The sequence below is a fragment of the Brassica napus genome, chromosome C7, assembly GCF_020379485.1.
Source record: "Brassica napus cultivar Da-Ae chromosome C7, Da-Ae, whole genome shotgun sequence".
NCBI lineage: Eukaryota > Viridiplantae > Streptophyta > Magnoliopsida > Brassicales > Brassicaceae > Brassica > Brassica napus.
In genome coordinates this window covers 5,361,965-5,384,461 of record NC_063450.1, presented here as the reverse complement: position 1 = coordinate 5,384,461, position 22,497 = coordinate 5,361,965, and the positions used below count along the sequence as shown (strand labels likewise).

The following is a 22,497-nucleotide window of genomic DNA, read 5'->3' as shown; positions in this document are numbered from 1 at the left end:
AATCTTGATTTTTTTTCAGCTTGAAAAGGTTGAAATTCATTTCTGAATTTTTAGTTTGAAGATGTGTTTCTCAATGCAAAATATCAATGGATTTAGGTCATGTGATACCTAGGAAGTGACAATGTGAAGCTTTAACGATTGTGTTGAAAACTTAAAAAAAAAACACTTGTTCAAGTGGCATGATAAAACATATCTTGAAGAATTTGATGTTTTGGCAAATAAACAGTCTATGGTGGAGATCTATTTAGCTGAGATAAAAGGAGATCTATTTAGCTAAAGGACAAACATGAGTGAGATTATTGGAGTAACTGAGTCTTAGAATAAAGTTTTAGAAATCCCATAGTGTCATAAACTAATTTCATAAGTGTCATGGGTTTGCTTATACGTGAAGAACAATCTAAACGTCACAATGACATTGCTGTTTAGCTTGCATGGCTTTATTTTTTAAACCTCAAAATCCCTCAAGAATCCTTTCTTTCATTAATCTTACCATGAGGAAGTCGATTCATCTCTCGTGGCTTCATGAGAGATTTCATTTAGGAGCAGCCGGACTTTTAGTCTCTCGGGAATCAGTGCTACATGATCCTTCAGCTTCACTGCTTTGGAACTCTTGGCTCGACAAAGCTACATGTCTGAATTTCTTCATGTCTGCATTGTATGATGTCTGACTATAATCCGTGCTTGTTCCTGATGTCCCGTAAACTTTGCTATTTCCAGGCTTCACACTTTCATTTAGAGTATCTAGTGACATTTCTCCTTCTAATGCTCTTACAATCTGAATAAACATAACAAAACATTATACTATTATGTTACTATACGAAAAATTAGATTTGTTGGGTTGTTATTTTGATTCACCTGGCTCATCTTTGGGCGTTTACGTCCAGAATGGCGAATACTAGCAGCAGCACAAGTAACCATTCGAGCCATTTCTTGAGGGTTGTAGTTGCCTTCAAGCCTTGCATCGGCAAGCTCATTAAAGTTTCCATCTTCTAGTGCACGAGCCATGATAGGACGAGCCTATATTTTAGATTAATGCAATCATTACCAACCACAATAAAAAGGCAAAAAAATCTTACACAATTAACTGTTTATAAGTAAAAAGAGTGGAAATGAAAAAAAATACCCAATCCACTAAAGTGTCATCCATGGTGCCGCTACTATCAACCGGTCGTTTTCCAGTGATTAGTTCCAGTAACATGACACCGTACGAGAAAACATCTGATTTCTCTGTTAATTTACCGCTTGAAGCATACTCTGGAGCTAGATATCTACACATGTTTGTGCAAAAAAAGAAGCAAACTGGTCACACTACAATGGTTATGTTTCTTAAGTGACGAGTAAGATTTTATCTAGTAAAAGTAAACTTACCCGAAAGTTCCCATCACACGAGTAGATACATGAGTATAGTTATCAGAAGTTAACTTAGCTAATCCGAAATCAGCCACCTAAAAAGACAAAAGCTTAAAGTCATCAGCTTTAGCAATGTTTGTATCAACATAAACCAAAGAGGAATGCAGCCACTAGTTTATCACCATTGCATCAAAGTTAAAGTCCAGGAGAATGTTTGCAGACTTGATGTCACGGTGAATGATCCGAGGATGACCTGCGGCGATATATAAGCCATAAAGAAATTATTAGTTAGAAACAGAGCTTTCTCTGTTTTCTAACATTGGTTAAGAAAATGGTTTTTGGTGAAATGTTGAAATTTACAGTCTTCATGAAGGTAAGCAAGTCCTTTCCCAGCACCTAAGGCGATGCGCATCCTGGTGGAGAAATCCATTACTGGAAGATTCTTCCCTGCAACAACAACAACAACAAAATTTACAACTTTCTTGAATCTATAGACGCTAGAGAAAACATTGTGTTGTAACCTAAGTGTCTTACCATGAAGATGATACTCCAAAGTATTATTAGGAACAAATTCATAAACCAACATTCTTTGTGCATCAGCTATGCAGTAGCCAACCAAAGAAACAAGATATCGATGATGCACACGACTAATGATATCAACCTCAGCTTGAAACTCTCTTTCTCCTTGACCGCTACCCGATTTTAAGCTCTTAACTGCGACTTCTTTACCACTAGATAACACCCCTTTATGGACATAGCCGAAACCTCCCTGTCCCAAAAGGTTAGAATCCGCAAAACCTCCTGTTACAGCTGCGAGCTCTTGGTAAGTAAAAGTGCTTTTGTTGAATCCAAGGGCTAGAGTAGGCGGAGGAGGAGGTAAAACCCGGCGTGCTGGTCCCGAGTACAAGGAGGAAGCATCTCCACTTGTAGGCATCTGCTGAGGAGGAGGCAGTGATGGTCCACCGCCCCCCCAACTATTAGGAGGTTGTTGGTTTTGGCCTTGTGAATTTAGATGCCAATTTGGGTAATTCTGTGAAGAATTGTTGTTGTTGTTGTTGTTGTTTCCATAGTATTGATATTGATTTCCTGAGACAATACGAAACTTTTAAAAACTTTTAATACAAGCACAAATATATATATATATAAATGGTTTTACCTTTCATGGATTCAGGGTAGAAGGAATCTTTTCTCTTCTTTTTGCGTCTAAGACACACAATAATAAGCACGATCATCAGTAGTCCAGCTCCAACTAGTACACCTATTATGATCGCCGTATTCGTATTATTTCCTCCTCCTCCGCCTCCTCCACCACTTCCACCAGAAGGAGAATTATCCGAGCGAGATCCCCCATTGTTTCCAGACGGTGACGATCTGCTGCCACTATTATCTCCACCCCTAGAAGGAGGGGAGCCACGTGACGGTGGAGACTGATTTCCGCCGCCATTTCCTCCACCGCCTTGTGATGCTGGAGAAGGAGGAGTGTTATTGCTAGAACTGGGAGGAGAAGGAGCTTGTGGAGCTGGTGGCGAGCTGGAATCAGGAGGTGGAGATGATGAGTCTCCTTGAGTAGGAGAAGGAGGAGACGGTGGAGTGGAGGATGTTGAACTTGAATTAGACGGTGGAGATGGAGAAGAGCTTGAATTTGACGGAGGAGATGATTCAGGGGAAGAAGCCATCAGAGAAGAGGAAGAAGAAGAGGAAACCTCAGAAATCAAAACTCTCTGCCTTCTTTCCGTTAATCACTAGAATTGTCTCAAAACAACAAACACCAAAACATTGAGAAAATTTGGACATGTTTTCTGTCTTAATATGTTCGTTATCTAACAACTAACAACAAACAAAAGAATGCTAAACTTGAGAGATTTAATACAAAATTAGCAAAACATTAGTACCTAAAAGGAAGATAGAAAGGGGAGTGAGAAAGAAATAGAGAGTTTTTGGTAAGAAAAATGGAGATTTGCTCTGTCTTCATCCCGACAAGCATGCCTCTTCTCTCTCAGTCTCTGTCTTAATGACAGTTTTTGTGTTAGTTAGTTAGTTAGTTGCTTTGGTCTTATTTTTCTCATTTTGGCTCCGTGATATTAGGAGTTAAGGATGTTGATTTAATTCCACGTAACCTCATGCACTATTTTACCTTTTCGTTCGTAGAGGATCTCAATTTAGTTCTCGTCCGTTCCATCTAATCCACATCGTATCTTTTCGTTTGGTTTTGACAACTCTCGAGAAAGAAGAATTTTTTTAGAAATTTGGCGTGTGTTATGAACCAGATTGTGGATGGCTCATAATCAAGAGATTATGATTTGTAATCTTTCCATTTATCTAAGACGGTGTAATCTCCTATATAAGGAACCTCTATGTTATGAATAAAGATAGACTTTTCCATTACTTTTATAACACGTTATTAGCACGAATACCCAAAGCTAATACCCAAATCGAAAAACCCTAAAACCCTAACCCTAGCCGGCGACCCGACGAACCCTAAACCCCGATCGCGTCTCTTGTTCCCGCATCTGTTCCAGCTCGCGTCCACGATCAGCTTCAGCCCAAGGCGTTCATGACCCTAGCTCAGACGTTCGCGACCCGAGAGCAGCTGCAGCACGCGACCTTTTCCCCGTTCGCGACAGCATCAGACAGCTCGCGTTCGACGATCAAGGCGTTCCCGATCAAGGCGTTCCCGATCAAGCAACAAAGGACGTCCGCGACCCGATAAAAGCGACTCGATCCATTCCAGCTCGCGTCTCGTTCGTGTCCAGCTCGCGGCTCAACTCCTTTGGTGGTCCGATTCAACAATCATCTAAGGTTAAAAGGTAATTCAAAACCTAAGAACCCATAATCGACATGGATTGATTGATAAAGAATGAAACCCTAAAACCCTAATCTTTATGAATCAAAACCATATAGGGTAATAGATCAAAAATCCTAATTGAGTAAATCGAAACTCTAAAAGTTCGATACCCCAAACCCTAAATCATGTTCCCACATTATTAAAATCTCAAATCGGTTTTTACAAGTTAAAATCCGATAAACCCTAACCCTATATCTATAAACCCTAAATGATATAAGTATCAAAATTAATTATACTATAATTATCAAATCACATATTAAAACCCTAATCGAATATTTTGAAATCAAAACTGTTTTCGGTTTTGATCATTGAGGTTTTAAATCTGATTGAATCTGATGCTATGCTGCTAAAATTGTTTGACCGTTAAATTGATAGAATTATTTTCTCATCCTGCTTGGTTAATTGTTCATTTGATTTAAAATTGTTTAAACCGACCAGCCTGTTAAAACATTGATTGAATCTGATAGGTTGCTAGCTTGCTTTGCTTATATAATCCGATAGGATGATAGATTGATTGAGGTTTACTTGTTTAAAATCCGAATGATCTGATTGCATGATTCTTGATGTTTAATATTGTGGGAACCGAAATTCGCACTATCGATTTCCGTTTAAATTAGGAAAGTTGGGAAAACCCTAATTTCCCAGAGGTCTCAGATATCTGTTAAACCACACGCCAAGCAATCATAACACGCAAGTAAAGACGAAAAAGAAATAAGAAATCGTAAAAGAGAGCAAAAGGAGTTTTATTCCGAATTCCCGTATGAGCGTTACAACAAGGTCGAAGCCTCGGCTATGAGAGCTGTCGGCGAGATTCCTAGTTCTAACAACCTAAGACTGCAAAACCTAGTTGAATCGCATCTCGAAGTAACAAAAACGGAAAGTTGCCTAATTGGTCTAAGTGCTAAGTTTGCTCTGAAAAAGTCTCCCTCATGCCTCTCGCCTAGGACTCCTTATAAACTCGCTCCTAGGTCGGTTTACGCTTTTCCCCTTCTGCCCTTAAGCCGTCATAGCCTAAAAATGGAGATATTCTATTTTTCCCGATCTTCGTAATTATCTTCAAAATTTCGTATTTATCCGCGAAAACTTGACATTTATCTTTCCTTACGAACCAAGCGTAAACCGTCATACGGCTTACGGGCTGTTGGTTAAGAAATCATAAGTTGGGCCTCGAGTCATGTCTTAGGTCCCTTTGGGCCGTCTTCTGACTCGAAGCGTTTATTACGGCTTCTTTCGATAAAGAACAAAATTTTCGTGATTTTTACAGTAAAGTTTGATCGATGACTTAGAATGGCAAGAAAAATGAAATGGGTTCGCTACGGTCTTCGGGAGGTAGCATCGAAGGGTAGACGAGAATGCATGGACTAATGTCGTATCGACGTTTCGGAAGAGCTTGGTTGCTACGTAGCGACCGAGCGGAACGGATGCTCGGTCGCTACGTAACGACCGAGCTTGGCTCGAGCTCGGTCGTTACATAGCATCCGAGCGGAACGGATGCTCGATCGCTGCGTAGCGACCGAGCTTGGCTCGAGCTCGTTCGCTACGTAGAGACCGAGAGGAACGGACGCTCGGTCGTTACGTAGCGACCGAGCTTGGCTCGAGCTCGGTCGCTACGTAGCGACTGAGCTTTGCTCGAGCTCGGTCGCTACATAGCGACCGAGCGGGACGGATGCTCGGTCGCTATATAGCGACCGAGCGAGACGTGCGCTCGGTCGCTTCGTAGCGACCGTGTGACCTTTTTCGGGCTTTTCTCTGATTTTTCGTGAATGTGTTTTCTCCGCAAGATTCTTCGTAAAAATAAATCTTTTTCGAAGATTTGTTTTTCGTAAAAACGTTCATGCCGATTTTTTCGGACTTTCAGACATTGATTCCGTCGTGACCGATTTTGACCCCAACAGTTAGCCCCCAGCTCGTTAGAACCATGAGCTTATTAGGCAAGTTAGAACAACTCGTTAGAACCATATAGCGTGAGGTTCTAGCGAGTGGTTTGGCAAGTTAGGCAAGTTAGGTGAGTTAGGCGGAATTAATGGTCGAAAAAGTCTGTGGTAAGTTGTCTTCTCGCTCTAGAACGCGATAAGATTGGGGCTGCACCTTATGACGGCTGCCTACGTACCCTTGTTGAAGGGATCAAGCCTTTCATAGTTCGTCGTGGAGTTAAGGTTCTTCCGTGATCTGTTTCGAGAGTTTTCTGCAGTCTGTAAACTTGCGGGATATCTGAAGACGCTCGAATATTGGCAAAGAGACAAATTTTGGGATCTCGTATCAAGGTTTTTGCTACAATGCCTAGAGATGTTAGAGACCAGTGCACTGGGTTTAGGGCAAGACTTAGGTTTACTCCTGGCTTTAGAGGGTGCGATGACTAATTCGACTTACGTATCCCGTTTCATTTTCATCCTGATTCCATACCGATTTAAAGTCCGCGATAGGTTCTCGGCTTATACGACTTGTATGGTTGGAACCGAGCATCTCTCCAAGGACAATTTTTAAGCCTCCTGGAAGTGCTGACCAAAAAATTTGGGTTTCTTTTATAGCGCTATTATCCTTGTGTCGGATGTACGAGAGTCATCTCTACGAGATGGCTAAGTCTGTTTAGGACGTTAAGAGTTTGTTGTGATCAGAAACAAACTTAATGGTTAAAATTACCGTTTCGAGTCTTCGCGAAGGATATGTTTTGAGAAGATGTTAGTGTGTATGACTGTCTGGTCTTCAAAGAAAGTGTTTTTATCGAGGAAGGAAATTTCGTCGAAGAACAAATCTTCAAGCGTCTGCGACGTCTCGTGATGCTGAAGATTTGTTATTCTTTCGTATGCCGCGTTTCGTGCTTGAAATATTCGCGGGCTTGAAGATGTTTCGCGATGTTGCAAGGGATTAGTCTTAGCCCTGCGTTTGGGAAACATTCTGGTTTGACTACGGATGTTCGCAGCTAGAATTGTTGTTCCTGTTTGGATTTGATTTGCGATCGGGGAGTTAGGACCAAGGGGTCGCGTAAATTTGTCCCCAGAAAGAGGCATCCTCCTATACCGTGCTTTGTGTGGTGTTGGCCTTTCGAGATTTCTTTCGTGTCTATTTGAGGATGTTCCGTATAGCTATAGGAGCTCTGTTACGAGTTTTCCTTACATGCCGCATTTTACGAGTAAAACACAGCGGGCTTAAAGTGAATCGTAGTATATGGAACTTGGTCGATTTTTGACAAGTGGAACCTTTCCGTTAACTGTTTGGTTGTTAGGACTGAGTTTTGTTATGACGAATTTACCGTATGATTCCCGTTTTTGGGTGGTATGATAATTGTTTGTGTAATCGTTACTTGGAGTTTCAAGACAAATTCCGGATTACCGTTTAGCCGTCAAGTTATTGGAGCGGTGGTCGCTCAATTGTTTTGGCTTTGCATGAAGGTTGTGTTCAGCTTTATAGCCAAGGACGTTGTTGCCAAAGGATTAGACCATGACACTTTCGTGCTGTCAATAAGGTCAAGTCAGTTAGAATCGTCCTTAAAGGGGATGCTGTAACCTAGTTCGGCTTCGAAGGAAAGGCGTAATTGGGCGAGTGACGAATGGCGTTTATCGAGATTGATAGGCCGAGTATGCCCATGGTGGTAGAAAAAGTTTTTCCACTGTAGGGTTAATTTATACAATGAAAGTTTCGTATAATGTTTCCTTTATTCGTATGGAAGTTGTTTCCTTTGTTTTCCGAGGGAGATAAAGCCTAAGAAGCTCGATACAGAGCCCGTGCGGAGTCAGTTGCGGGGTGATTTCCTGCTCGGACGTGACCAAGCGGAATGAGAGCGGATGCCAGTGAGTCGCGGGGCTAAAGAATGAGACCTTTCAGATCGTGGTGCGAGGAAGTAAAGTTTATAATGGTCGTCCAATGTCGGATCATACAGCTTGGTTTTTTGCTATAAGGAAAGTACTTTTTCGTAAAACATGTTACGTTTACTTTCGAAAGTTACTTCGTATGACATGATCTGATTATACGAAGGATTTTTTGCGTAAGTAACGGGCGACCGGTTTTTACGAATTCATTAAATTGACGCGACATATGGAGAGGTCAAAATAACGATGTTTCCACAGATTTTTGAGAAACGTTTTCGCTTTTGTTTTTATTCTTCGGTGAAAGTTTCTCTGAGTCACTCATGGAGTTTTACCAAAGGTTATTTCACCGAGATCTAGTCGCGAAACGTTTTTGCAGGTTTCTTGAATGAATCAGTTAAACAGCGATAGACTTAGTCGACGAGCGGGGAGGACGTGTTCTCTTTGTTGTATTTTCTGTTACTTTTGTTCTTGATTTTTCTTTGTCGCTAATGTTTTTGATATTTTTCCGTGAGTCGATTGGTTCAACGGAAAATGAGAGTGATGCTTTGATGCCTGAAGATTTCTCGTATAATGATTCTTATACGAAACTCGTTTTATCAAATCGGAAAAGATCTTTATGACTTCAGCAAATCATCGACTTTCATTCTGAAGTTTGGAAGAGGTTTTCTAAATGAATGATTGCGATGATAGATGTTGTATAGTCTTTGAGAATTTTTCCAACATGGTTTGGATCAGTCCCTAGCGTTTAGACGAATCTCAGATTGTTGTTTGCTTTTAGGATGATCTTGACGAGACATTGCATTGTATGAATATTTTTCCGCATATTTCTACGAGATTTTGCTTTGTCGAAAGCGTTTTCTTGTCGAAAGCATTTTCTTGATCTTGACGAGACATCGCATTGTTTGAATATGTTTTTGAAGTATGGGAGTATACGAGTATAGTATACGCACCTACTCCGTCCCTTTTTTCTCGAGGAATAGAATGATCGCCAGTCTGAGTCGGTTTGAAGACGGCGCTTGGACTGTGATTTGGTTGTTTCCAGGTTGAAGACATGGAATATGTCGGTTCCGAGAGAATTGTCAGAAACGAATCGGTTTTAAGACGACGTTCATGTGTCTAGTTTTTTCTCTTCTTAGGAAGCGAGCTTGATATGCGTGGCGATCGTTTCTCGATTTTCGGAGTGTTTAGATCTGTTTACAAGATCTGGACGAACAGTTATGGGACAATATATCGAGACAGGAAAAATCACCTAAGACTTAGTTCGCTAGACTATCCACCTAGGTTTTACGTTCCCTAAAGGTATATGGCAGTCTCAAAGGCATTTTTATTTCTTAGTAATTTCCTACGAAAACTCCAAGTCTGATTTCAAAAATTTCAAGTCGCAAATACCATAGTTCTCTCGAAGATGCAGTTTTGTCTCTTCTCAGTTTTGCTTGCTCATTTCCCCTTCCTCTTCTTGTGTATGTTCGCCTTTTTCGATATTGGTGTTTATCCTTTGAAACTTGACTGATACGAAGTCAATAAAAAGGTTCAACGTAATCGTATAGTTGAGGCGACTAAGGTGTTAAGTTAACCGTTGCCGAATTATACGATTAATCAGAATCCACGCGAGAAAACTAGTCTTTGCGGGTTTTTTTTTATCGTAAAGTTTCAATGGTAACTCCAATCGAGACGAAACAAGAGACGTTTCGATCGAGATTTGAAGGAGAACACAAAGAAGGAGGTAAGGGCGAGTAGGAGCAAGCGAAGCAGTTTAGACGAGTCTTACTTGTTTTCGTCGTAAAATCTCAACGGAAACTCCGATTGAGACAAAACGGAAACTCCGATTGAGACGAAACGAAAAGCGTTTCGATCGGGATTCAAAAGAGAACACAAAAGAGGAGCTTTTTGAAGCCTGACAGGTCGCTATTTAGCGATCTGTAGGTCTCACAGGTCGCTATGTAGCGAGTAGAAGTAAGCCAAGAAGAGTCCTACTTGTTTTCGACGAAAAATCTCAACGGAAACTCCGATTGAGACGAAACGAAAAGGGTTTCGATGAGGATTCAAAAGAGAACGCAAAGGAAGACTTTTCTGAGGCCTGACAGGTCGCTATGTAGCGATTGGAGGTCTGACAGGTCGCTACGTAGCGAGTGGAAGCAAGCCAAGAAGAGTCCTACTTATTTTCGTCGTACAATCTTAACGGAAACTCCGATTGAGACGAAACGAAAAGCGTTACGATGAGGATTCAACAGAGAACGCAAAGGAGGACCTTTTTTAGGCCTGACAGGTCGCTTTGTAGTGAGTGGAGATTTGGCTTGAGCTCGGCCGTTATGCGTGCTCGGTCGCTACGTAGCGACCGAGCTGTGTGTGTGCTCGGTCGCTACGTAGCGACCGAGCTTGGCTGGAGCTCGGTCGTTACATCGTGACCGAGCTGTGTGCGTGCTCGGTCGCTACGTAGCGACCGAGCTTGGCTTGAGCTTGTTCGCTACGTAGCAACCGAGCTTTGTGCTTGCTCGGTCGCTACGTAGCGACCGAGCTGTGTAATCGATTTGTTGCGCTTCCTTTTTCCGCGATTAACCTAAGGGTTTTCTGCGGTTTTTGGGAGAACAAGTTTTACCCTTCCAAAATGTTTTCGGAGAACGTGTTTTGGTAAAACCCTTACGCATTGAGATTTCTTTTGTTCGGTAATGAGCCAAACTTACGGGGTTTGATAAGATTTATCGTTTCTCTTTATGTTTGAAAAGAAAAATCGCGAGCTCGTTTCATTGCACTTCCTGTGGCGAAAAGTCGCAGCAAGGTTTTTCGGCGTTTGCATAGGCGCAGTGGCGGCTGGAGTTTTCTTACCAGCGTTGTTGGGAACTGCAATTTTCTCTTTCGTATTTCCAGACATTGTTTTGATCAAGCGTTTTGCGGCTATGAGTTAGAGTAATCCGTACCTCCCCTCCTTCTAGCGCCAAACTGTGGGAACCGAAATTCGCACTGTCGATTTCTGTTTAAATTAGGAAAGTTGGAAAAATCTTAGTTTCCCAGAGGTCCCGGATATCTGTTAAACCACACGTCAAGCAATCAGAACACGCAAGTAAAGACGAAAAGAAATAAGAAATCGTAAAAGAGAGAAAAAGGAGTTTTATTCCTAATTCGCGTATGAGCGTTACAACAAGGTAGAAGCCTCGGCGATGAGAGCTGTCGGCGAGATTCCTAGTTCTAACAACCTAAGACTGCAAAACCTAGTTGAGTCGCAGCTCGAAATAACAAAAACGAAAAGTTGCCTAATTGCTCTAAGTGCTAAGTTTGCTCTGAAAAAGTCTCCCTCATGCCTCTCGCCTACGACTCCTTATACACTCGCTCCTAGGTCGGTTTACGCTTTTCCCCCTTCTGCCCTTAAGTCGTCATAGCCTAAAAATGGAGATATTCCATTTTTCCCGATCTTCGTAATTATCTTCAAAATTTCGTATTTATCCGCGGAAACTTGACATTTATCTTTCTTTGCGAACCAAGCGTAAACCGTCATGCGGCTTACGGGCTGTTGGTTAAGAAATCGTAAGTTGGGCCTCGAGTCATGTCTTAGGTCCCTTTGGGCCGTCTTCTGACTCGAAGCGTTTATTACGGCTTCTTTCGATAAAGAACGAACTTTCCGTGGTTTTTACCGTAAAGTTTGATCGATGACTTAGAATGGCGGGAAACATGAAATGGGTTCGCTACGGTCTTCGGGAGGTAGCATCGAAGGGTAGACGAGAATGCATGGACTAATGTTGTATCGACGTTTCGGAAAAGCTCGGTTGCTACGTAGCGACCGAGCGGAACGGACGCTCGGTCGCTACGTACCGACCGAGCTTGACTCGAGCTTGGTCGTTACTTAGCGTCCGAGCGGAACGGACACTCGATCGCTGCGTAGCGACCGAGTGGAACGGACGCTCGGTCGCTACGTAGCGACCGAGCGGAACGGATGCTCGATCGCTACGTAGCGACCGAGCTTGGCTCGAGCTCGGTCGCTTCGTAGCGACCGTGCGACCTTTTTCGGGCTTTTTTCTGATTTTTCGTGAATGTGTTTTCTCTGCAAGATTCTTCGTAATAATAAATCTTTTTCGAAGATTTGTTTTTCGTAAAAATGTTCATGCCGATTTTTACGGACTTTCAGACATTGATTCTGTCGTGACCGATTTTAACCCCAACATATATCTTCTGCTAGGATTGATAGTTTTGTAATCTGATATGTTTTAAATAGAAACCCTAAATAATCCGTATGATAGGTTATATTGATCTGATTTGGATGTCTTTGAGAATTGAGAATCAGTATGCTAGGTTGATTGATTCATGATAAAATCTAATGTCTTTGAGGTTTAAGATTGTATGCTAAGTTCGATTAAATTGATTGATCTGATTATATGTTTTTTAGGTTTGATAAATTCAGATACTAGATAAATTATTTACACATGGTTTATGCAAAATACCAATCAGCCTTGAAACTGATTCATTGTAATTCATGCTTGAAATCTATATTCTAGTATTGCTAAAATCAGCCTTGAAACTGATTGAGTGATTAATAAATCTTTTTACTAGTCTTGCTAAAATCCATTGATTGTTAAACCCTAATTGCATGATTAATTGAATCCGTTTTGCTAGTCTTGATAAACTATAATATTATGAGCACATAGAAATAGTATTGTTGAGACTTACTAGAAATTGACTGATTGATTAATAGTCTCATTGTCCTTGTCCTCACAAGATTGAAATCCGAATTGATTATTTTTAAGAGTAAGACCTTATGAAAATTATACCTAAATATTGAGTGATATATGATTTGAGATGTCGAAAATCAACCTGGATTTTGCTGCTCTAATTCTCTCTGGAGATAATTATTTACGGTGGGCATTGGATATAAAGATTATCCTAAAGTTAAAAAGACTTGGTGAATGTATCATAGAAGGCAATAATGCCAATGAGAAAAATTGATACAAGGCAATATTAATTATTAGCCATCATCTTATTAAGAGTCTCAAAGATCAGTATCTGACTATAGAGAATCCTCTAGACCTTTGGACAGAGTTAAAAATCGAGATATGAGCACCAAAGAACGGTGTTATTACCAAAGGCCCTATTTGATTGGAGGAATCCCAGAATCCAGGACTATAAGTCCGTGGATGAGTCTATTGCTAGCTGAGAAAAAATAATGGATTACTGATGAGAAACAGTGAATTGAGACCTACTGGATTAACCCCATTACCTGATACCAATAAGGCCGCAGAAGAAAAAAAAAAGGTAACCACGTCCAGAATGATAGTCCACACGGTCATGGCCGTGGAGGTTGGAAAGGACGTGGCAATGGCCACTATAACACATTTGTCCGTGGGAATCACTATGGCAGAGGCTGTGGGTATCAACCCAATTTGAGCCATGGTCAAGGCAGTGGTCGTGGTATATCCTTTAAACCACAAAGCTCGACCAAATCAGTGTGCCATAGATGTGGAATGGGGAACAATTGGGCTAAGATATGAAGGACTCCCAAACATTTTTGTGACCTCTATCAAAGAGAGTCTGAAAGGGAAGAATCCTGAAACCCACTTGGTCTATAAAGATGGTGAAAATAATTTCGAACATGATCAAGATGATCTTATGAAATATGAGACTTATGATTGCCTAAAAGAATCAAGTTGATAATCTGATTTCGACATCAAACTTGTGTGATTGCTTTGCTTATATGCTTTCTCTGATTTTTATCTCTTTAAATTTATTTCTATTACATTGTCTGCTTAGATTAAATGAATGAATGATTTTTCTATATGAGTACACTGAAAAACGCCAATATAAGTACTAAAGCAGGTATCGCCAGTCTGAAAGAAGACTATGGCTAGGCTAATATATTATTGCCTAAGGGTATGCATCTAGAAATCAGTGATGCCTTATATTCACCCAGCTCTAAGAGCAAAAGCAGCCTATTGAGTTTTAAAGATATAAGAATGAATGGTTTCCATATTGAAACAATGGGCGAAGGAAACAAAGAGTTGCTTCAGATATATGTATAAAATCCCCCAAGGCCATAATAAGTCGTAAAGACTATATCTGCATTCTCTACTGACCTAGACTATGCATAGATCAGTATGATAGATGCTAAAAGCCTGCGAAAATATACACTTTATGGCACGACCGGATTGGTCATCCTGGTCCAAACATGATGCGAAAATTGATATTCAAAAAGCACACATTAAAAGATAAGAAGAGTTATCCCAAAGAATCTCACGTGTGTAGCATGTACACAAGGGAAACTCATTAGGCCATCACCAAGCATTTAAATGATTATGGTATGTCCATGGGGGTAAGTGTGGACAATTCTGTGATACATGTCCATACCAAGAACGGCTTGGCCGAAATCTTTTAAAACACAAATAGCTGATTGATAGACCATAACTTATGAGGTCAAAACTCTCATTCACAGCTTGGGCCACACGAAATTTACATGCACCTAAGTTAATACGCATCAGGCCATTTAGTGAGCATAGATATCCCCTATCACAATTATTAATGGGTCAAGAGCCAGACATACCCCATCATAAGACATTTGGATGTGCTGTCTATGTACTAATTGCTCCACCACAGAGAACTAAGATGGGACCTCAAAAGGAGGATGGGGATATATGTTGGATATGGGTGATTATATTTGAGGCCAGGTACACGGATTATTTTAAGACCAGGAGGAGAAAAAAAAATAAAGCTGGTAAAAGAATGGTAAAAGAAATAGAATGAAATCAACCATCAATGTCTTGGCAAGATCCTCGGACTAAAGAATGTGAAATAGACGTCCAAAGATTATACATTTACAAAGCTAGCTAATCAAATGCTAGACACATTTGCTGACCCGAAAAAAAATGACTAAGTCATATATAAACCAGCTTGTAAAGCACCAACGAATTTGATGTCCAAGAAGAGACACAGTCAAGTTGCTACAGAGTCTAGACAACGTATGAAACGTGGTAGACCAAATAGGTTCCAAAAGTTAAGAATCCTCGGAAACAAAAGAAAGGTGCAGAGAATGATAATCAAAATCCAAATCCGAGGTTACTAAGGAAACCATCCCAGACATGGAGATAAGGCCGGCCGGCTCTAAGGTACAGGTACCAAACAATGTAGCTTGGGACGCCAAGCTGTAAAGTATTAAAGGTCCTGATAATAATGAATCTCAATCGATTATATCATGTCTGGAACATAATGGAACCAATAAGGAATGTCGACATAAAGGTAGCACTTGAATTTATGAATATAAGCGAGGATCATGAACCCACGTCAATATAAGAGTGTGCACTCGTAGAACAGATTGGATTGAATGGAAACGTGGGGTTAAATAGTTTAAGGAAGAAATGCGTATTTGGTCATATGATTAAGACGCCATATGATGTTAAAACCAGTGGATATAAAAGAGTCTTGTGAGGAATAGAAATCGTGAGATATAAAGCTGATGTTGCACAAGGATTCTCACAAAGACCCGTAATAGATTATGAGGAGACATACTCCCATGTGGTGGATGCAACTACTTTTAGATTTCTCATAAGTCTGGCTATATAAGAGAGAAAATTAGACTTGCAACAAGTTGATGTAGTGGCTGCATATTTATATGGTCCACTGGATAATGAAAGTACTAGAGGGTATTGAGCTGAAAGTACAGCAAGTTCTCGAGAACAGTATTGATAATCATCAAAGTATATGATCTGAATATCCTAGGAACCTCTGGATACAATTTCCCAAACAGTTGAATATCTCAAGAAAGAGTTTGAGATGAAAGATCTTGGAAAACAAAGTTTTGTTTGGGATTACAGCTTGAGTACATTAACAATGAAATCCTTGTGCATCAAATAGTATATACAGAAAAGGGTACTCAAGAGATATAATATGGACCAGTCTCATCCATTATCTAGTACATGGGCGTGAGATCACTTGTTTTGGACACTGATCCATTCAGTCCAAAGGTGGACGATAAAGAAGTCCATTTAGTCCTGAGATGGACGATGCAGAAGTCTTGTTTTAGACACTGATCTGATTGGTCCATAAGAATGGCGATGAAGAAGCCTTTGATTTTGATTTATTTTATACTAACCAGTCCAAAAATGGGTTATTTGGTTTTGTTGATTTGTTTTCAGACAGGTTATGTTTTACACATGGTGGTACACGCATATCACAGCAACATCATCCAAGATTTCGTGTGTGTATTTGAGGTCGATGACTCAATATGTTCGATCAGATTGTGGCATGGCCGATGGTAAAGAAGAACCAACTATCATGTTCGAGGACGAAGCATATTCTGCCCAAGATCTTCATCATCCACGGATTATAGAAAATTGGACAGGTCCAAGGGACCTTCAGTAATGTCCAAATCAGGGGGAGTAATGTGTGTTGTACTCTTTTTCCTTCACCATGGTTTTGTCTCAATTGGGTTTTCCTGGTAAGGTTTTAATGAGGCAACATTAAAGTACATTACAAGCTCTAAATGGTTATGGCATCCAATGGGGAGTGTTATGAACCATATTGTGGATGGCTCATAACCAAGAGATTATGATTTGTAATCTTTTCATTTATCTATGACGGTGTAATCTCCTATATAAAGAACCTCTATGTTATGAATAAAGATAAATTTTTCCATTATTTTTATAACAGTGTGTATGTGTTTTTAGTTACCCAAAATAGAGAAACCCTTACATTTGCTCTTGCTCACAATATTTTTAAAACACTAGGGGGTTATTGGTAAGTGAATTCTCATTAATTTTGAAAATTTTGAGATTTTATTGTTATTGGTTCTTGGATTTCAAAAGTCTTAGTAGAATCCATTGTTATTGGTTTAGCATTTTCAAAATCCATTCAAATCTCTAGTTATTAAAAAATTTTAATTATTATTGATTCTCTAATTCTAACAAAATCTATTGTTATTGGGAGATGAATTCTATTCATTTTTACTCATAAGACTTAACTTTCAAAATATCATAACCTTGTGATTTTCAAAATCCATGTAATAAAAAACTAGAAAACAAAATAATTATTCTTACCATATATCTATTGCACCTTAAATCCAAATTATATGTCCAAAACTATAATTCATTACATTTATATACTTTTACATTTTAGAATATATAATTATTTTTATAAATATTTATCATTTTGAATATAAATATTAATAATTAGATTTATAAATATTAATAATTTTAAATATTTTTTAAATAGTTTCAAAAATATTTTGAATTTCCAAAAAAAAAATTCAGAGCCAAATTCTCGGTTACACGAACAGACCAGAGTTTAGAAAATATTTTGAAAAAAAATTCAAAATTATAAAAATTATTAAAAAGTTCAAATTTGAAAACATATAATTCAAAATTATAAAAGAAACTTATTTATTCGTAATTTTTATTGTTTATTACTTTTATATATATAAAGCAAGAGGTGAAATCGTCTTTTGCCTTTTTCATGAAATTGTTTTTGGTCATTTTTCTCTTTGAATGCTATTTTATGACAAAATTTTTAAAATGGCTCACTATTACTTAAAAAAATACAAATTTTTAAAATGGCTCAATAGATTATATATTTATTTTACAAAAAGAATGATAGAAAATTGGTAATACAAATTCATGAAAATCTATACTAATCTAAAAAAGTTGTGATCAAATTTCACAAGTCAATGTATATAAATTTTCACGTTACTTTTAAAATCTATCAAAAATTTTTTTGCTTTCAACTTTAAACTTTGATCAAATGTACAATAGTCTTTACTATTAAAACAAATTCCAAAACTAAATAAATTTTCTATCTAAAACATAAAAATTTGTGGCTTCTTTCCCAAGTTCGAAATTATTTATGTTTATAGATATATATACATGTGTGTGATTGACAATGATGAAGTGGCTTTTGATCAATAATATAAAATATTTATTAATTGTAATACTTAAAATTCTTTTTCTTTTGAAATTTTGTTTGCTATTAATAACTTTTTGTATTTTTCGGATTTTATAATCACCCCTATAAAAGTACAAAATTGAGCTCGTACCTAAACCCTAACAACCAAAACAAAAATTTTAGTAACCCAAAATCAGATTAAACACACAAAAGAAACCCGAAAAGCAAGAAAAACTTAATCGGGAGAAAAACACTCACGCCACCGTCATCTTCAGAAAAAAGATCTTCACTACAAGAAGATCTCGAAAGAAGAACACCACACTAACCGAACAGATACATACCATCTTCTCAAGCCCTAACGGAAAGAATCGACTGTTGCGTGAAGAAATTGCTGCATCGGCACAGAAAGTCACCAATAAACTACCATTATTAGATTTGAGAAAAGAAAACCGACGAAATCTACCAAAACAGAAGAAGAAAGGATCAAACTTACTCCATGTTAAAAAAGGGTCGGATGGCTATTTATGCCACGCTCAGCCTAAGATTAAAAGGGTGAGTGCTGTCAGGTCCGTCTCTAGGGGTGTGTCCAAGGTGCTTTTGGCCCAAAATTTTTGAGACAACTTTAGTTATAATTTAGGGCCTATTTTTCAAATTTAGGGTCCTTTTTCAAATAATTTTGTATTGTTTATGCATTGGGTCTCCTAAAACTTTGAGACGGACCTGAGTGCTGTATGGTACAATCAAAACACATTATTTCTGGAATCCCCCATAGGGTTGGCTCCAGTAGCGGATCCGGGAGTAATTTTGTTTGGTGTCAAAAACGAATAAAGATGTATTTTCTGGATATCAAACTCGGATTGTGTGGGGTTAAGCACCTTATTTTACTAACTCTGCTACATGTTGTTTAATGTTTTCCTATACGAAACAGATTTTTATCTTGTTTTTGTAGTGTCAGGTGGCTCCACACCTCTTCAAGTGGATCCGCCCCTGGTTGGCTCGCTCGGCCGACCCTCCTTAAGAAAAAAAAAAAAAAACCTTACTCCATGTTAGCGAAAGCGGAGGTTGAAGTAGAGAAGATCAACGGTTGAATAGAAGATGTTGGGAAAACTTCGAAATAAAGCAGATCCACCGTCTCCAACACATCAACGACCCAAAACTACATCCAACGAGTTTCCACTACAGCACACACCCCATCGCCTTACACGCATGATTTCATGAAAACCACCACACGAGCATCAACCACCATATCCAAGAACCATATGTGATAAGAACCACCATAGTATTTGAAATTTTATCAAGTATAATTATTTATATATTCACTAGAGTTTGATCCGCACACCAGGTGTTAATTTTTATGTTTTTATACATTGATATTCGTTTTTCATGATTGGTGTTATATATTTTAGATGTGTTGCTATATAACTAATTGTATTCAAAAGACTCGGACTGAATCGAGTAATTAGATTATTTTTGGTACAAATATCCGAACCCGTTTCAGATATATTGGTCATTTAGATATTTTTATGTTCCTACACATCTGAATCAAAATCATTCAGACATGGGAGGATCCAACTCGAACCCCACACATAAATTTATAATATCCCAGCGGAAACTAATTCAAAACCAAAAAATAAAATTGATCCGGAAAGAAACCATTTGTACATGAATGAGTACCCGAATGTCCATACCTAATCGATTCTGTAAATATTTTTTTTTTAATTCTTTCTACATGTTTGACTAAAATAAGGGAAATAGAAAGTTGTTTTCATTTAGTAAAATTATATAGAGTGAAACATTAAGTGACAATAAATGTAATATGTTTTAATTATTTTGATTTAAATTATTATTTTGTTCACATAAACTATATCTTTGAATTATGTGTTTGGCTAAGAAATTTTTCACTAATTGGTACTAAGATAAAAAAATTTTTTTAGTAAAACAGATTAAACCGAACTATTAATCATATGCAAAATTCGATTATTAACATTTTTTATTTTTATAATTTGTACAAAGTTAATGTTGATTAACTAATAAATAAAAATTGACGCTTTTAGTTTTATGATAATATAATTAATGATTTGATATATTGTTAAGGTAACTATAATTGATTATGTGATATATTGTTAAAGTAATATAATTAATGAAATTACTAAAATGACACTATATTTTTTTATACTGCTATCTATGTTTCCAAATAATTCTCAATTATACTGCTATTCATGTTTCCAAACAATTCTAAATGTACTTCAATTTTAATAATATAGAAGTATATATAAGGGTGATGTCGATTGTTTTTTTTTTGAAATTATAAATTTAATTTCAGATAAATCAATTAATAATCCGTTAAAGACAAAATATCCATAAATATAGCTTCAGTTAATACATTAGTGTCATGGAAGTGTAAATATATGGAAAAACTAAGGATAATCTAATTTTTGTTATGAATATTATGGTGATGTCATTATGGCAAGTCTTAAATATACTTGTTCTCCAAGCTTTACTTGTTCTCCAAGTGGCTTTATCCACAAGCTATTGTAATCCTATATAAAGGACTCATTACTCATGGAATAATACACACCAGTTCCTCTCTTCTTTTGTCTTCTCTTCTTTACTCAAAACACGTTATCAGCACGAATCTCTACTGATCTTGAACTAATAGGTATAGATTTTATTTTATACTTTTAGTCTATGTTCAATCCTTCTACCGATCATGCTTATTATCAATTCATGGTTTGTAAGATTGGGATTCATAGTTCATCACATGTTAGATTGAGTTTAAAAGTTTTAGTCGACAATATTGATTTCCCTTGTTTCAAGGAAAGAAAAATCCTTCGATCAAAGTGAGATCTTATCGACTTTATAAGCTATACTCAATCTCGCTAGTTTTGATATTCATATTTGTATAACCATGATTATTGCTTAACAAGTTCATATAGTTTGTTTATGCATATTGTTAATTATAGCATACCATTATGGTTCAGTAATAGCAGATGACTATAGCTCCAAAGTTTGAATACGTCTCATTACGGCTGCATATTATTATTACGGTTGCATATAGTATCGATACAGTTGAACGTATAAATTAACAAATTCATATATTTAGTGTTGCAGCTACATCTTATATTGTTATTGCGTTTGTGATTGCATCCACTTTTATTCCTTATGGCTGCGCATTGTTCAATACTTAAAACTATATCATCGAATTGGATTTATAGGTTAATAATTATTTACTAGACTTGATAAGATATTGCATGTTGGTTTAAAATTTTTGGCTGAGTGCATGTAATGTATACGAATACATATAATATAGTAATCAAGTGTTACGGTTGAGTGCATGTAATATATTATTTCTATTTTACTTGGAACATCACATGATATGGTAATAGTTTTGGTTTTCATCGGGTTTAGAAACCGTTGGTTTGCACATTCTGCTTAATGCTCGAATGATTTTTATAGTAATTATATATACGCTTGATTTAAGTAGATTTTTTTTCGAATGAATTATCACTATTTAATATGGTCTATGTTATATATTGATGTTTACTAATACGTTAGCCATATTTATATGAGCAAATTTTGAGTATTTCAGAATTATTTATCCTCTTTAAAAGAGAAGAGATCATGTAAAATTATATCCAACCAAGATACATGAGCAATTCAAATTCTCATCTCCTTTGCACTTTTTACCGAGATAAGTATTTTATTTTCATGCTTTATATACAAGGGTAATAATTTACATGAAAATTGATAAATGTGATATAAGATTTGTTTAGTAAGTTTATTGATTCCTTGTTCAATAGCATGAAAGTAAAGAAGTGGCACATATGATGATTACTATAGAAATATTATCTATTTCTTTATATAATAAGATCTATGTTATTATATAATAAGATCTATGTTAATACATATTTTATATAATTTGAAATAGTTTTATTATTATATTTCATTGTGGTTGTATATGTGAGAGTTTTAAATTTAAGGTTTGACCTTAAGATCCCATAAGTCTTGGAGAATAATCTAAAGAAATGTACAATCACCTGAATTGATTACCTATAGCTCATTATGTATTTTGCATCTAACGATTACAAGACCTGAAGTCTGTAATATATCTCAACTATGTTGGATGTTAAGTTTAAAAGTAAAATTCTTGAATTTTTTTTTAATGATGCATATATATGGGAGAATATATATTTTTCACACTAGTAATGTTGTCCAGCAGACACATGCTTGGGAAAATAGATTAAAAAAAAATTTATACTTGTATCTTGTCTCTTTGAGACTCAGAGAAACAATGAGCTATTGATTTAAGATAATAAATCACATCTAGTTGATTATGATCTCTTCTTTTAAAGAGAATATGACATTTATATTGGGAATGAAAATCCACACAAATAGTATTGCTCAAGAAAATGAACATAAATGTAGTTGTAGACGTGAATGTGGATATAAATAAGGTCAAGATCCAAAGAGTTTCTTTTTAGAACTCATACTCTCACTTGAAGTTGAAAAATAAAGATGGTAATAAAGAAAGACCCAAGAGTTTTTATTTAAAACTCATTTTCTCACTTGAAGTTGAGAAAATAAAGATGATAAGAGATATGATTCAATCATCCAAATATGAAAGAAAATTATTGTGAGTACAATACA

General features: G+C 37.2%; 1 protein-coding gene across 1 annotated transcript; it reads right to left on the bottom strand.

Annotated features, from left to right (window-relative positions):
- Positions 1–274: 274 nt before the first annotated feature.
- Positions 275–3,490, bottom strand: LOC106356163 (proline-rich receptor-like protein kinase PERK4). The gene is made up of 8 exons (XM_013795972.3): positions 2,507–3,490; positions 1,885–2,436; positions 1,711–1,797; positions 1,533–1,603; positions 1,369–1,445; positions 1,124–1,268; positions 856–1,017; positions 275–775 (listed from the first exon to the last, which is right to left on the bottom strand). Exons 1-8 carry the CDS (start codon positions 3,024–3,026, stop codon positions 533–535), a joined length of 1,857 nt encoding a protein of 618 aa, XP_013651426.2. The 5' UTR covers positions 3,027–3,490; the 3' UTR covers positions 275–532.
- Positions 3,491–22,497: the final 19,007 nt, after the last annotated feature.